The 14,553-nt window shown below is 31.9% G+C and overlaps 1 protein-coding gene across 2 annotated transcripts in view; it reads left to right on the top strand.

Moving 5' to 3' along the window:
* ATP8A1 (ATPase phospholipid transporting 8A1) overlaps window positions 1-14,553 on the top strand; it is a 256,720-nt gene that overhangs the window by 62,716 nt on the left and 179,451 nt on the right. The window contains exons 7-9 of one of the 2 annotated variants that reach the window (XM_051966099.1): window positions 6,588-6,661; window positions 9,105-9,174; window positions 12,535-12,662. In XM_051966099.1, coding sequence (XP_051822059.1) covers window positions 6,588-6,661; window positions 9,105-9,174; window positions 12,535-12,662 — 272 coding nt within the window. Of the gene's footprint in view, window positions 1-3,478; window positions 3,553-6,587; window positions 6,662-9,104; window positions 9,175-12,534; window positions 12,663-14,553 lie in introns of both variants that reach the window. The other variant, XM_051966098.1, reaches the window with a different exon arrangement.

Genomic DNA, 14,553 nt, shown 5'->3' with positions numbered 1-14,553 from the left:
AGTGTTCAAACATTCAGCCTATCATGTTTTCCCATTTGAAATGCAAGAAATAATATGGTCTTTCTCTATTTTGGATATATAATCAACTTCAAACATCCAGTAATAGATCACCGTAGGAGGGAACCCTGTTGATAAGGAGTCCTGGCAGTGGACTCTGATTCCTGGGCTGAAAAAGAATATTTCCTAGAGACCAGAAGTTGTTTTGTTTTGTTTTATTTTTAGCACAGAGTCTTTGGTAATCCAGTGTCCCCTATCTGATTGGAACCATGTATCTGAATTAATTATTTCAAATGACTAAAACCAATCCTTTCTCTCTGCTTGCAAATTATTGGGCATTGATTATGTTAGCAAGAATTTTAATTAAATAATGATAAATAGAGCTTTATGTATTCCACTTTATATTTCTTAAAAATTTAAATTCCCCTGTCTTTGATTTAAGCATGTCAAATAGAGAAGAATAAAAAATCCCTGAATTACTTAATCTTATAGAGCTGCTTTTCAGAGGAGCAAAGGAGGAAGAACAAAAGAGCATATTACAAGCAAAACCAGTTGCTTTAAAAGTTTCTGGCTAGAGCTTTCATGTGTAAAATATGTATAATATGAAAAGAATATTAGTTATTGGTAAATGCAAGAGAGTTTCATGTTCTTGAGTATTTTCTTTAATACTTTCTGTATAGTATAACAAATTCTTAAATTTACAAATGAATATGTATACTTTAAGAGAGAAATGGAAGAATGGTTAGAAATTCAGGGCATTATACTAGAATTTGAACCAATAAATCTCAGAGAGAAAAAGATGAAGTTCCTGAAAAGGCATTAATTCTAACTAACTAAAATCTCATAAAATGAGGGAAGATGCATAGTTTTGATTTAATATTTAGAACCCTTTATTTGTATCACTGGAGACTCCTGGTGGTGGTTTTTTTTTTCTTTTTTCTTTTTTGCTAGTTTGAGATAATTATTACACTGAGAAAAATCTTGAGATATCTCAGCCTTTTTTTCCCCCTTAAGTAGTAATTGTAATAATTTTTTTTCTTAAAAATCCAAGTACAGATTTTATTTGTACCAGTGGATTCATTTGTTATTTGATACTATCTAAATAATCTGAGAGCCACAAGTTTTAATTTTCTAGCAATATCTTGCTATAAAAATATCCAAAAATATATCTCCAGGTTTATATTTTTATGCCATTCTACCAACTCAGAAAAAAAATTAATAAGAATAAAGTCACAGGAAGAACATTTGCTATTCATCTTTAATTTTAATACTAGTCATAGTATGAATCCCATCTTTCATCTGCTTGATAGATTAATAAAATTCTGTGGGGGAAAAAAGATAATTTGTCATACTTAATAAAACCTAGCAGGAGAGCTTTCAAAAGTTATCTTCATTTTCCTATATGGTTAAATTCTTCTGTTGATGATATTGTAAGACACTCAGGAATTTGAATCAGATTTGTTAAATGTGTCCTTTTTAATATTGAAAAGAAAGAATATTGAGTTATTTCCCAAAGACATTATAACAAAAAAACCTAAAAAATTGAGCTGAAGACGAATTTTTAACACTCCTACAATGTGATTGACAATTGCTTTATATGAACACATAAACTTGGTTTTGATTTAGGAAGTTTTTCAGGAGCAAAATATGAATCAAATATAATAAGTCACTTTCTGGTTAGCCCAATTCTGTCTGAAAAGATAACCCAAAAGAGGGAAACTTCTATAAAGACATTATATTCTAAAACCAAATAAAGGGGACACTGCAGAATAAGGGGCTTGGTGCTTTGAGTTGTCCAGGAAAAGAATTATTTAGAATTTAGTATAGTTACCACATCAGTAATAACAATAAAGTATACTTATTTTTTTAAAATGGTCAATGTTTAAAACAAAAAAAATCTTTTATTATTTTATTCTTTCCCATCTTATAAATAAACCAAAGAAGAAAGGTTTTAATTTGACTATCATCCCAATAGAAAACATTAGCACAGAATCAGATACTTTGATGTGTGTATTAAATTGAAGACAAACTGGGTAATATGTTTGTGTTTTAAGTCTTTAACTTGCTATTGAGAAATGTGCTTTTTTTTTCAGGACAAGTACTTCTTGCTGTGATTCCCCCCCCCCCCCCCCCAACCCCCATCGCTGTTATTCATCATTAACTATACTCAATCACTCCTCTTCTTCCCAGAGCGTGAAGTGCTGCAATCTGTTATAATTGCCTGAGGTTGCCTGGGCTTTCTTTTTAGTGCTAATGAGGAGATGGTGGAGAGGAAGTTCCACATCAGTTCTTCTTTTTGGGACTGAAAAGAATTTTGGAACACTCTTGAAAATCCATTCATTAAAGGAAGAGTCACAGAGGGCAGTTCTTAAGGAAAATGATGTTCTACAGTTTCTAACAAACTGTAAATAGCCAATGTAGAATAATCAAATTTAGAAAAGACTTTCAGAATAAATAAATATAAATATGAATTACCTTTGATTTTCATTAAAGCAAGTGTGCAAAGCAATATCCTAACCAGAGATGAAAAGCAAAATCCCTTTGTGGATGTAGTGATTGTATCACTATTTTGGTTAACCTGTTGGCTGGGTCTGGATGTAGATAGTTCACTTACAGTCATTGCTAAAATTAAATTCATTTAAAGTAGAGAACTGCAAGTGAAGGGATGATGACTTGTGACATCTCATGTCTCTTCCCATCCTATTGAGGATCAGTGAGACTACAGGAACAGTAGTTCTTTTGTGGGCTATTCTAAGGACTAGTGTCCATCAGATGACTAGTCTTTAGTGTATCATTTCTCTTGAGATGGGCACAAATATATAATATCTATATGCATGTAGATGCATTATATATATACATATATATATATATGAGATACATATATTTATCACTTGGAAAAACTGCTTATACTGTTAGCAGCCATTATCATAAAATATTTGCCTATTGCCTGGAAGGCACTGAGGTTGTATGATGAAAAATGACACATTCTCTTTTGTTAAGGAACTTAACTCTATCTAGAGAATAGTGAAAAGTTGAATTCCCTTCTTTACATCTTGATTCTACCAAGATAAACAGGCATTGATTAGATTAATGAGGAGCTCCTATAAAATGCTCCTTCTGGTGCTATTTCTTTTCAGTGTTGTTGGGACTTTCCCAAAGAATAGTCTTGAGATTCCATTTTAGAATTTTCTCATAGTTTGAGAAGGATATGATAAAATGATAAATGATGAGTAAGTAGATGTCACTAACTTCATTCTATTAAGGATAAATTAGAGAAACATCCCAGAGTGATGAGAATGGACTGTTGCTCTTGGTGACAGCCTATGTGTTGTATTCCATCATTTCCAACTATTTTCTTGGTTGTATGTCATCTTGTGAAATTTGGTGCTTATTAGGGATTTTACACCTCAACCTCAATGGGATTTGTATTCATGACTACACTTAATTACAGATTATTAACCAATTCCCAGTTTTCTTTCAGGTAAATGTTGGAGATATAGTTGTAATAAAAGGCAAAGAGTATATACCTGCTGACACTGTACTCCTATCATCAAGGTAGAGATACCTACTGATGCTCAAACAGTGTAGAGGCTGGTTTCTCTACCCTGCATTGAATCTGTGATTGCTCCAAGGAAATAAAGAATAAACAGAAGAATTTTTAAACCTCTTTAATGATTGTAACTTAAGGATTCAAAAATGTTTGCAGAGTCAAACCTCTCTGATACTTACCATATAGAATAAATGATAGGTTCTAAACTTAAGTTTCAAGGTTAGAATTACATGGAGAAGCTATCTTTAAGAGCAGTGGTGCTCCCAGGACTTCTGCATGTATTTTTAGCCTCATTCAAGTTTCCTATCATTTATTTTAGGTAATACATGGATTTTGTTATTTTAATCATACCTTAGGTTCTTATTTATTCTCAATCAGTTCTTAATGATGTGTTCATTTTTTTTTTTCACATTTTCTTGATGTTTACAGTGGGACGATACAGAAAAAAGTAAAACTTATATTTTTCTGTTTTGCAGTATTACCATTTAAAATAGTTTATTCCCACATACACAACTGAAAATGCATTTTTTCTTTTGTGTTCTTCATGTTAGAATAGTGAATCAAAATAATTTTGTATTATTTTGTCATTTGTTTAAAATGTCCATGTATTACAATTGGAATTCTAAATATCAAATCATTTTATTCTTTATACAATATAAACTTTAAGTGATTTTGAATATAAAAACCACAAAACTAAACATGACAATCAATTTTAAGTAATTTAATATTTTAGAGGTTGTTTATCATCATTTCCTTGGACAGTTTTATTTATAAAATCCACATTTGTAATGTGGAAAGTGCACTTTTTTCAAAATCTATTTAATCAGGTCATTACTTAGAATGATTGGATTTGTGATGAATTAATGAAAAATAATTGTGCTGTAAAAAAATGTTCAAGACATTTAAATGAACAAATCTAAAACAATTCATTTATCCTCTGACTGGACAAACTGTTCATGAATAACTTCAGTATTGTTTTAAGAGTTTAAAAAAAAAAAGGTCACATTTAACTTTATATCTCAAAGAGAAGACATTTTATTTCTTAATTCTTAATCTGTTTTTGAAAGTGATATTTTGCTTCAAAGATATTCTAAATCAGTAATGGCATTCAAGTAGTTTAAATAGTTTCTGAATTTACACAATTATACTAGGTATTCCAAGTAGCCAATATTCCCAAACCAGAAAGACCAGTGTTCAAGCCCTGCCTTTTCCTTATATTGGTCATATGAGCTGGAGCAAGTTACTTTATCTTTTAGTCCTTCAGGTTCAGGTACTTACAGGGTAGTAAAAGGACAGAATTTTTTTTCACTCAAGCATGGTAACAACAAAAATGAATTACTTTTTTTTTTACTTGTTAATATTTTCTTAAGTTAAAATGCTATGTTGTAATTTTATGCCTGTTTTGAAACAGGATTGTAATATGGGTGTTCATTTGTTTGTTAATAGAGTACACTTGTCTTTAAACTCTCCGAGACTCTATCAATCTGTCTTATTAATACATAAATACAATTACTGAATTGTAAATCATTTTAGAATTTATTTTTGTCAAACTTTTTTATCTCCTTATAATTCTAGAGTTCATTATTTTTGTTATGGGTTTTTTCCTCTTTTATGCTAATAAAAGAAGTGTTATTGAAGAATCAGAAATAATTGACTTTCTTCTTGTTTTTAATTATTTTCACATAATTAACTCAAGTAATGAACATTGCTATTCATTAATTAATTGCAAGACACAACTTTGTCAGATTAATACTGATAACGGCATCTTCCTATATTTGTAGAATCCTTTGTTCTTTTTTTCAAAAAGTTTTCTTAAGTTATCTTGTTTTTTATAACAATCTGCAAGGTGCAGATTACAGGTGTTATCACTTCTATTTCAAAAAGAAAGACCCTGAAAGCAGGAGAAATTTAACTGATTTGGTCAATGTAATGACATGGTTATTGAGAAAGTAGAAATTATAATGTCTATCTGCCTGTCTTTTCATTTGGTCTATTCTTCTGTTCACTGGAGCACATTTAAAAAAAAAAAAGTATGAACCAGCTCTTTCTAAATAATAAAAATGATAATGATACAGTTTAAAATTTAAGAAATTTTATATTCCAGATTTTTTAGCTAAGAATTACTTTATACAGTAATTCTTTTGTGAGATTTTTATGTGAGTTTTTCTGGGTTATTTTTTTTTGTTTTTAATAAAGAGAGCTAGAAACCGTGCCACAGAAATCTTTTCTTTTAAACAGAAGAATATACTCATGTTGGTTTTCACATTATATTAAAGAACAGTGATATTTCATAGATTATCTAATAAATGCCTTTTTTGTAGCTTGGACCTGTCTTTTCTGTTATCAAAGCAAAATCTTAATCCAATGAGAAGAAAGCTCTAGCAGTAGTAGATAGAGACTGGAAGCAAGCTCTTCTTGCCTTGGCCTTTTTATTGCATTTACTCGAAAATTGATTCATTGTCCCAAAGAGTTACTTTCCTAAGTCATTTTGCCAAGCACTATTAGGTGGAACTGACTCTAGCAGTTGGGGGGCAGCGGGGAGAAAGCCTTACATATTTTATTTTTTTACCTTCTCAAAGTCTGTATATATAATTATGATAATTAATTTCTTACACTGAATTAAGCTTGAAAAGATATTAAAATATTATTTCTAGGAAAATGTTTTGAATAAGTACTTATTCAATAGATAGTATAAAATTCAAGTTTTTTTTAAAGAGACTTTTCAATAAAATAACTCTTGGAAGCCATAATTTTATTTGCTGGAGAATATTATTGAGAGAATAAAAATTTACTTACATGAATATTTGTTAAAACTGCGACATAGATTTGCAAGTAAATTATACAATTGAGTGATTTTTTTTGTCCTAGCTTTTTTGAACCTGATTAAAATAGATTTTGAAAAATTTGTCTTTAGACATTTTTATTAACACGTATTGTTTTATATAATAATTTCAAATTTTCTGTCTCTTTTGTCCATTTATGTTTTTTTTCCTGTTACTCATTTTTTTCTGTTCTAATAATTTCAAACTGGGATGTGTAGGTGGCAGTAGGGGAAATAGTGAGAGTGACCAATGGGGAACACCTCCCAGCAGATCTCATCAGTCTGTCTTCAAGGTTAGAATGAACAAATTGCATAGGAAATGTGTATGTGGGTCCTCACATCAACTTAGAAGAGACCGACCCAATGTCATTGGGGAACATGGCACTTTGAAACTCAAAAAAAGATTTGCTTTTAAAATTTTTTTAGAAATGGGCACTTTGCAGATGTTTTGAAAGCATTTAATGAACATAATTGAAGTTGTTGGGTCATTTTTTGGACCCTTCATTGTGCATATAAAACTCCTCTTGGATTCAATAGGAGTCTCAAGCACAACAGTCAAAGTAGATTTGGTGTTTATTTTAATTTTATATAAAATATTAGTATATGTCTACATTTAAGAACACATAATAAAACTTGATTCTTTAGGATTACTGATTCAAAAGTACATTAAAAGTTTGTATTTTATTTGTCAACTTTTTAAAAGAAGAAATCAGTGCTTTTTTGTTTTATTTTTTTTACCACTTGAAAATTTTGACAAATTATTCCTAAATTACCCCCAAATTTAGGGTTTTATGAGATTTGTGGAGGACCCCCTGCACAAAACTAAATGTTGTACATTTTGTACTGCATGCATTGGAATTATTATCAACACGTTCCTAGTAACCAAGTGCATGTTCCTGTGATATATTTCAACTATATCTTTGTGTCTGTCCTGTGACTGCATCTTGTTTCATTTTTCCACTTACTAATCAAAAAGCCTGCTTTGCCTTTCTGACTGTAGTCTGTGTTCTGGATGTCCTCATAATTTGCTAAAATATTTATTATCTAGCATGATTCTTTATCTGAAACATCTTTGCTGCCTTTTCTGAGTGCTGTCTTTTGAAAACTGCTTCAGTAATGGGCTGTCTTCAGTGATTAATGAAAATGTATTGTATTTTGAATGTGCATTGGATTTGATGCAGTTTAAACAAAAGTTGTCTGTTTCATTTCCTCAAAACAAATGGTTATTTGAGAAAAAGAGAGAGAGAATACATAAGGGAGAAGAGAGAGAATGATCAAAATAGTATTAGGACAGTCTTCTCAGATGAATGTCAAGGTGGCTTTGGGCAGTCAGGAAAATGTTCATGCTTTCCTGCCACAATATGGCATCCATGTTGCTCAATTTAACATTTGGTGTCTTTCATATTGTTAATCTGTATTTGTGATTCTATAATGAGCTATATATTTAACACTTTTACATAATGAAATAAATAACAAATTGACTGATAGTTATTAAAAAAAACCATAAAAATCTAAATTACCATTAGCGATGGTGATAAAAATATATAATGATAAAGTGAAAGGATATACATAATTAAATCTCCTGGAGAAAATAAGTGGTCACATGAATAAATTTAAAAGATTATGAAATTATTTAATTGCCTTTAAAATTACTACATGAAATAAATGTTCATAACATTCAATTAACACCTGTCCTTTTTTATTTATATCTTGAAGACATAAAAAGTTAAATTTCCACCATTAATTCTTATTTGTGAAATTGGAAATTGATGGGGGCATTCGAGGTATGCCTAATTTGCCAGACTATCTGGTTAACTATATATTAACTTCGTTTTGGAAGTTGTTAACAGAGTAAAACAAAAGTTCATCTAGTTCTGCGGTTTTTAGTAACTAAAATGTATTTAATGAATATAATTAGAAAATCAAGTCATTCCTCAACCAAGTGTTAAATAGATCAATGTGATTTTTGAATGCTTCCTCTTTTCAGTTGTGGGCATGAATAAGTAGACCTTCCATGTTTGTGCATATTATAGAAAAAACTAATTATATAAAAAATTTAACTACAAAACTAATTTTAACTCCCTGTCCTTCCTTCCACCTCCAATTTTTGAAAATGAGACTTTTTCCAGGGTAAAATAATAAACTTTGCAAAATGACAAAAGTATTAAGACAGAAAGCATATATTTGACCACTTTTATTGAGAATGGTGTCCTTTCATCTGACCCAAGTCGACTCTTTTGGACACAAATTTTCTTCATCCCTTAAAAAAGCATTCTAAAATTATAAAGAAAATAGCCTATATGTTCTAATCAATTATGAGAATTCAAACTGTGAACATGAATCAAACATGATAAACCTTGATAGTTAATTCCTTCCTTATATATTAATATCTGGGCTGAGCTTATGCATGGTGAGCTTACTGGACTGTAGTATGATAGGCACTTTAATTCAGTTAGACCCATCTTTAAGATAAATACTGATTGATGCAGCCAAATTGCTTATGAGACAGAAAAAGACTTTAGTTCATTAGTTTCTCATATATAGACAGAAACTCAGTCTAAGGCTTTCTATTCCAATTGAACTGATCTATGTAAAAGAGAACTTTTATATTTTACTTCTGTATCCTAGAGGGAAGCAAAGATTTGAGTCTTCATGAGTTGAGCATTCTATAACTGCTTATTGTTCCTGTGATTTTTTTTGGTTAAATTTTTATGATTTCTTAATTTTAAATAACAGTGAGCCGCAGGCCATGTGTTACATTGAAACGTCCAACTTAGACGGTGAAACTAACCTGAAAATACGACAGGTAAAATCTCATTTATTTTCTTCATATTGATTGTTATTCTAGCAAGTGATATTAAAAATTTATTTTTTCCCATGTCTCTTCAACTTAAATATTCATTAAGTATATGTACCGGGTACTTTGCTAATTGATGGAAGTAATGCTAAAATTACATTAGGCTGGTCTCTGCTGATGGACATGTGTATGTACCTGTGTGTTGGTGAGATCTAGGAGAGAAAGAGGACACGTCAGTCAGTAAATAAATAAGAATTTATTAAGCAGTTACCATGGGGCCAAGAACTGAGAATAAAAAGAAAAAAAGCTACATATGGAGACAAATAAGCTATGCACGGAGATTTTTACGTACTTTGGAGAGAATGTTGGCATTTTGTCAAAACTAATTTTACTGGCCTGAACATTAGTATACGCTTAAATAATCTTAGAAATTACAGTTTCACATCTCGGCCAGTTGGCTAACAGCAATATTCTTTTGATGATATTGTACAACTGCCAGTATGAAATTGCCAGAGTCTTTAAAGAATTAAAAGTTAAAGTCACTCTGGACATGAGTAGACTGTAGCACATGCCAGTAAAGAATTGCATGAAAGAAGGCGTCCAAAGGATGTCATCGGAGATATATGAATGGAAAAGCAGGTGGGCCTGAGATCAAGAGATCACAGATGGGACAGTTCTTGTATTTCACGGGCATTCATTAAACATCAGGTAATCTAAAGCAAGGTCCCACGTGTTGTAAGTCCCTCTGAGAGCTCAGTTAAGTGGAGAACATGACATGTACCTATATTAGTATATATATATTTATACACCTAATCGCAATGCAAAATGAAATAGGAGAAATATATAATGGAGGAAGAAACTAAGAACTTACTAGGTAGTACTTTGAGAGTGGAGAAAATTATTAATGAGTAGAGGAATCTGACATACTGAAAAAGATAGTTGGGATCCAAAAACATTCTTGTTAGGATAGAACAGGAGTTCTTGACCTGAGGGCTACATGAATTTGGATAAGAAAAAAACTACATCTTTCAATATGATTAATTTCCTCTTTAGTCCTTAGTATTGCATTATCTGCATTTAAATATATAATGTTTAGATTATTCTGAGATAGAAAGTTCATAGATTTGGCCAAAAGTTTAAAAGCAGAGCTCTAGAGCACTGCAGTGAATATAATTTAATGAAAATATGATATAATTAATATAATGTAATGAAAATTCCTACTGAAGTAGGAATAAATGCAAAGTCTTATACTATGGTTCTAAAACTCAACTTCCTAAATATAGGATGTGATAAGATAGTAGTTTTTCTGAAGAATATTTGGGGATTTAAATGCGAGTACTGCTTCAGTCATCAGTGTGGTAAAATAACCAAAAAATAATGGTTAATGTAATCTTGGCCCACGTAAAGAAAGTCATTAGCTTCTGGTTGGTAATCATCCCTCTGTGCTCTGCCCTACTCAGACCATATTTTGATTATTGGGTTAGGCTTACTTTGCTTTAAAAAAGGATATTCGTGGTCTGCCACATAATAGGCATTTAATAAAATGCTTATTGATTACTTGACTGGAAAGCATTCAGAGGAAGGAAACAAGGTGAAGGATCTTGAGAACTTGTTTTATAAGGATCAATTGAAGGGATAGATTGAGAATGTTTAAAGAAGAGAAAAAAAGACTAGATTGAGGAAGGAGAGGGATAGGAGACTCATCATCAAGTATTTTAAAAGTTTTTATGGGAAAGAAAAATTAGACTTTTTCCATTTGACCACAGAAAGTATCACCAGGAGTAGTGAATACAAGTCGGAGAGGCAAATATAATGTGGTATCAGGAAAAAAGCTTCATGGAAAGCATAAGTAAAAGAAGAATGGCTAGCTTTGACAAATTGTGGGTTTCCTTCCATTGGAATTCTTCATAAAGAGTCTGTGAATGCTTACTTGTTATATTATAAAGGTGATTCATTGTGGTTAAAGGATGGATGAGAGGGTTTCTAACATGCCTTCCAACTCTAAATTCTGTGATTCCCCAATCAGGTAATGATTTATGGATAATTTGATATTTTAATCGGATCTTAGTAATTGAGTAGAATCTTAACATGGACACTGAACAGCTTTCTTGGCATAGGAAACAATGTAAATAAAGCCCCCAAAGTAAGATATAATATGAAGTATATCTTAAGAATTAGTTTGACTGAGACATGGGGAGTAGCATGAAGAAGAATGAAGGAAATACAATTTCAGGAAATTCATTCTCTTGGGTTTCAGCTTAAATGTGTGTGAGTTAGTTAATTGAAGAGCTAATAGAATTAACTTGCCTCCAGAGTTTTAGGTAGAAAGTGGAATTTTGGCAAATGACAATGTACACATCATTATTATAAATTAGTCACACTTTTTCCTGCACAAATAAATGACTCCATCTCCTCATGAATTCTCCTGTTATTGAACTACTAGAATATATTTAGAATAGTCAGTCATCATCATTTTATAATTGTGTCAAGTTTAACAAAGTGCTTTACATATGGTATCTCTTAACTACACATTATTGTATTACATATTATTGTGTTATTACATGTCTGGTGTGTAGTTTGCGTTTAATAAAAGTATTGTGGTCAGTGAAATGACAAAAGTCAGTTCCTTTTTGTTAACTAACCTCAAGATTAAAATTAAGCTTATTTCCAAAGATACTGTAAAATAATTCACTAATATCAGAAAGTTTTCTTCTTCCTTTTCTAACCTACAGTAATCTTCCTCTCTGAGCCACCATCTTCACTGATCCCCTACATGTAAAACATCTGGAAATTGTGGTGGTGCAGATTTGGAGACAGGAAGCATAGTTTAAATACTATTTCAGATAATTGGTTCCCTAGGGTCTAGGTGAGCTGTGAAATTTGTATCTTGGATGCTAGTGTTTTAATGAAACTGGAACAGCACTAAACACCTGGGTTCAAATTGGTAGAAAGTGGGGAGAATCAAGAGAACAGTAAATTAGACTTGCTTCTGGGTATAAAAAGAGCAGTGGTAGTTTGGGAATTAATCAGTCTGAGAGAAGGTGTCTACTTTCTTGTAGAAATTAACCCTGAAGAGAGAATTGGAATAGGGCATCATACTTATAATACCCTAACTTCTCTCCATTATGTCATTCCAGATGCTGTCAATTTTGCATGCTACCTTATACTTTCCATTAAATATTATGTCATAATTGAAGTGAGCTTGGATATTCCTCCCAATCAATACTTTTACTTGGTTCAACAGGAAATTGAAGAAAAAGTCTTGACTTTTTTGCCCTCTTTAAAAGATTGGGATGAATCCTGAGGGTGTTATATGTGTGTCAGTTTATATGATTAAAATATAATTACCTTTTTCTCTTTATAAAACAGGGTTTGCCAGCAACATCAGATATTAAGGATATTGACAGTTTAATGAGAATTTCTGGCAGAATTGAGTGTGAGAGTCCAAATCGTCATCTTTATGATTTTGTTGGCAATATTAGGCTTGATGGACATGGGTACGTATGATCTATACTCAAAACTATTTGCTGTACAAAATAAATTACAGTAAACAAAAAAAAAAAACTTAAGTGTATTCCCACTGGATTGTATTACATATGTGAAACTCTTCCTAGAATTTGGCTATAATATTAATAATAATTTCCTTTGAAGATTATTGTGAAAATATATTGTCTGTGGTGTGTTTTTTTTTTAATAGCTATTATGTAGGTGAACTGAAGAATAGAGTCTCCCATCTGACAGTTATATATCCTCAGAGATCTGGTCATTGTCAAGTCAAGCAGAACCAATGGGATACATTGCGACCGTCATATTCATGACAAAGCATAATCTGATTTTTACCTTCTGGAAATTTCAGAGAACCGCAGGGTATCCTCAGGAGATTTTGACTTGCCTATGTATGGCAGGGTTATTGTAATGGTACAATGCAAAATGATGGGCTCTCAGACTATGCTTTCTTTATTTTATATGGGGCTGTTCTGAGAAGCTGGAGTAACTGCCAAGCAAGAAATTTCAAATGACTTCAAATAGATTTCCTGGATAGATACCATTGATTATGAATGCCATGTAGTTATAGTTCTGAGGTACAAATAAATGAATAATGGGGAAAGCATTTATTAAGCTCTTACTGTATGCAAAGCACAATATTACCAAGGAGCATTGTAAGATCTTCTCTGTTCTTAAACAACTCAACCATTACAGGGGAAAAAATAGGGGAGGTTTCAGCTGGAAGTTCTATAAAAAGTCCCTGCAGATCATATAATATTGCTTTAATGTCATTTGACTACATATAATTTAGAGAAATATATATGTTCTGTTAATGGATAAGCAATGAATTTTATTATATATGTTTCTGCCTCTTTAATGTCATTTGACTATATGTAATTTAGAGAAATATATATGTTCTATTAAGTGGATAAACAATGAATTTGACTATATATGTTTCTGATGTTGAACTATTTGATAATGCAAAAGAATATTAGTTGCAAGAGCACTTTACGCCAACCTTGAGTAGCTGTAATTGGTCAGAAGATTGGGGTTTTGGCTATGGCAGAAGCAATTACCAGACTGGATCTCCACCTGGATTGTTCTTCTGGGATGGCAGGCAGTGAGAGCACTGGGAGCATCCATACTTTCCTAGAGTTCCCATATCTTTCAGTAGTGGTTAGATGGCTTTGATGGTAAGTTTGATGGCCATTAGACTCCTCCAGAGGAATTGCTCCCTTGATAATGACTGAGGGGACAATGCAGGATGGAGTTCTGGATGTTTGTCGTGCACTCTGGGGATACTGAGCAACAGCCCTTGGGATGAGTCTTTCTTAAAACAATGATGGACTTGGAAGGATGCTTAGTGGATGCACCAATTCCAAGCTTCCACAACGTCTCATCAGAATATGAATTCCAGACTCTGGATCTCCCTTTCTAAGCCAACGGTACTAGCCTTCATTTTTTCCAGTGTCATCAAGTTGTAGTTAGAGCCACCCACCAGCTAGTATTTGAACACATAAGTTTAACACATGGCACTCTAAGGAATATATCTGCCAATACTTTCCATTCTTGACTCATGTTTATAGTTGAACATGAGATCATTTTGATTTGCCGTGAATTTCATCTTCATTGAGAGCATAAAATTGATTCTCTGTGGTTTTGAAATAATTCAAAGATAATTTCCAAAATTTCATGCAGTGTTTCTCACTAATATATAAAAGTATTCCCCATACACGGAATCGCAAGTGTGCTTGTCTGGCTGGTACCCATAACCTCCTAGCAGTTTCTATATGTTTTTATGCAACTGAGACCAAACCACTCTATTATGACAAACTACTCAGCATAAAATGTCTACTCATAGAATACATTTAAGGAGTTTTATTCCACATGGAAAAATTGAAC

Source organism: Antechinus flavipes, chromosome 6 (assembly GCF_016432865.1).
Source record: "Antechinus flavipes isolate AdamAnt ecotype Samford, QLD, Australia chromosome 6, AdamAnt_v2, whole genome shotgun sequence".
Lineage (NCBI taxonomy): Eukaryota > Metazoa > Chordata > Mammalia > Dasyuromorphia > Dasyuridae > Antechinus > Antechinus flavipes.
The sequence above is the reverse complement of the archived record's forward strand: the minus strand, read 5'-3'. Positions and strand labels throughout refer to the sequence as shown.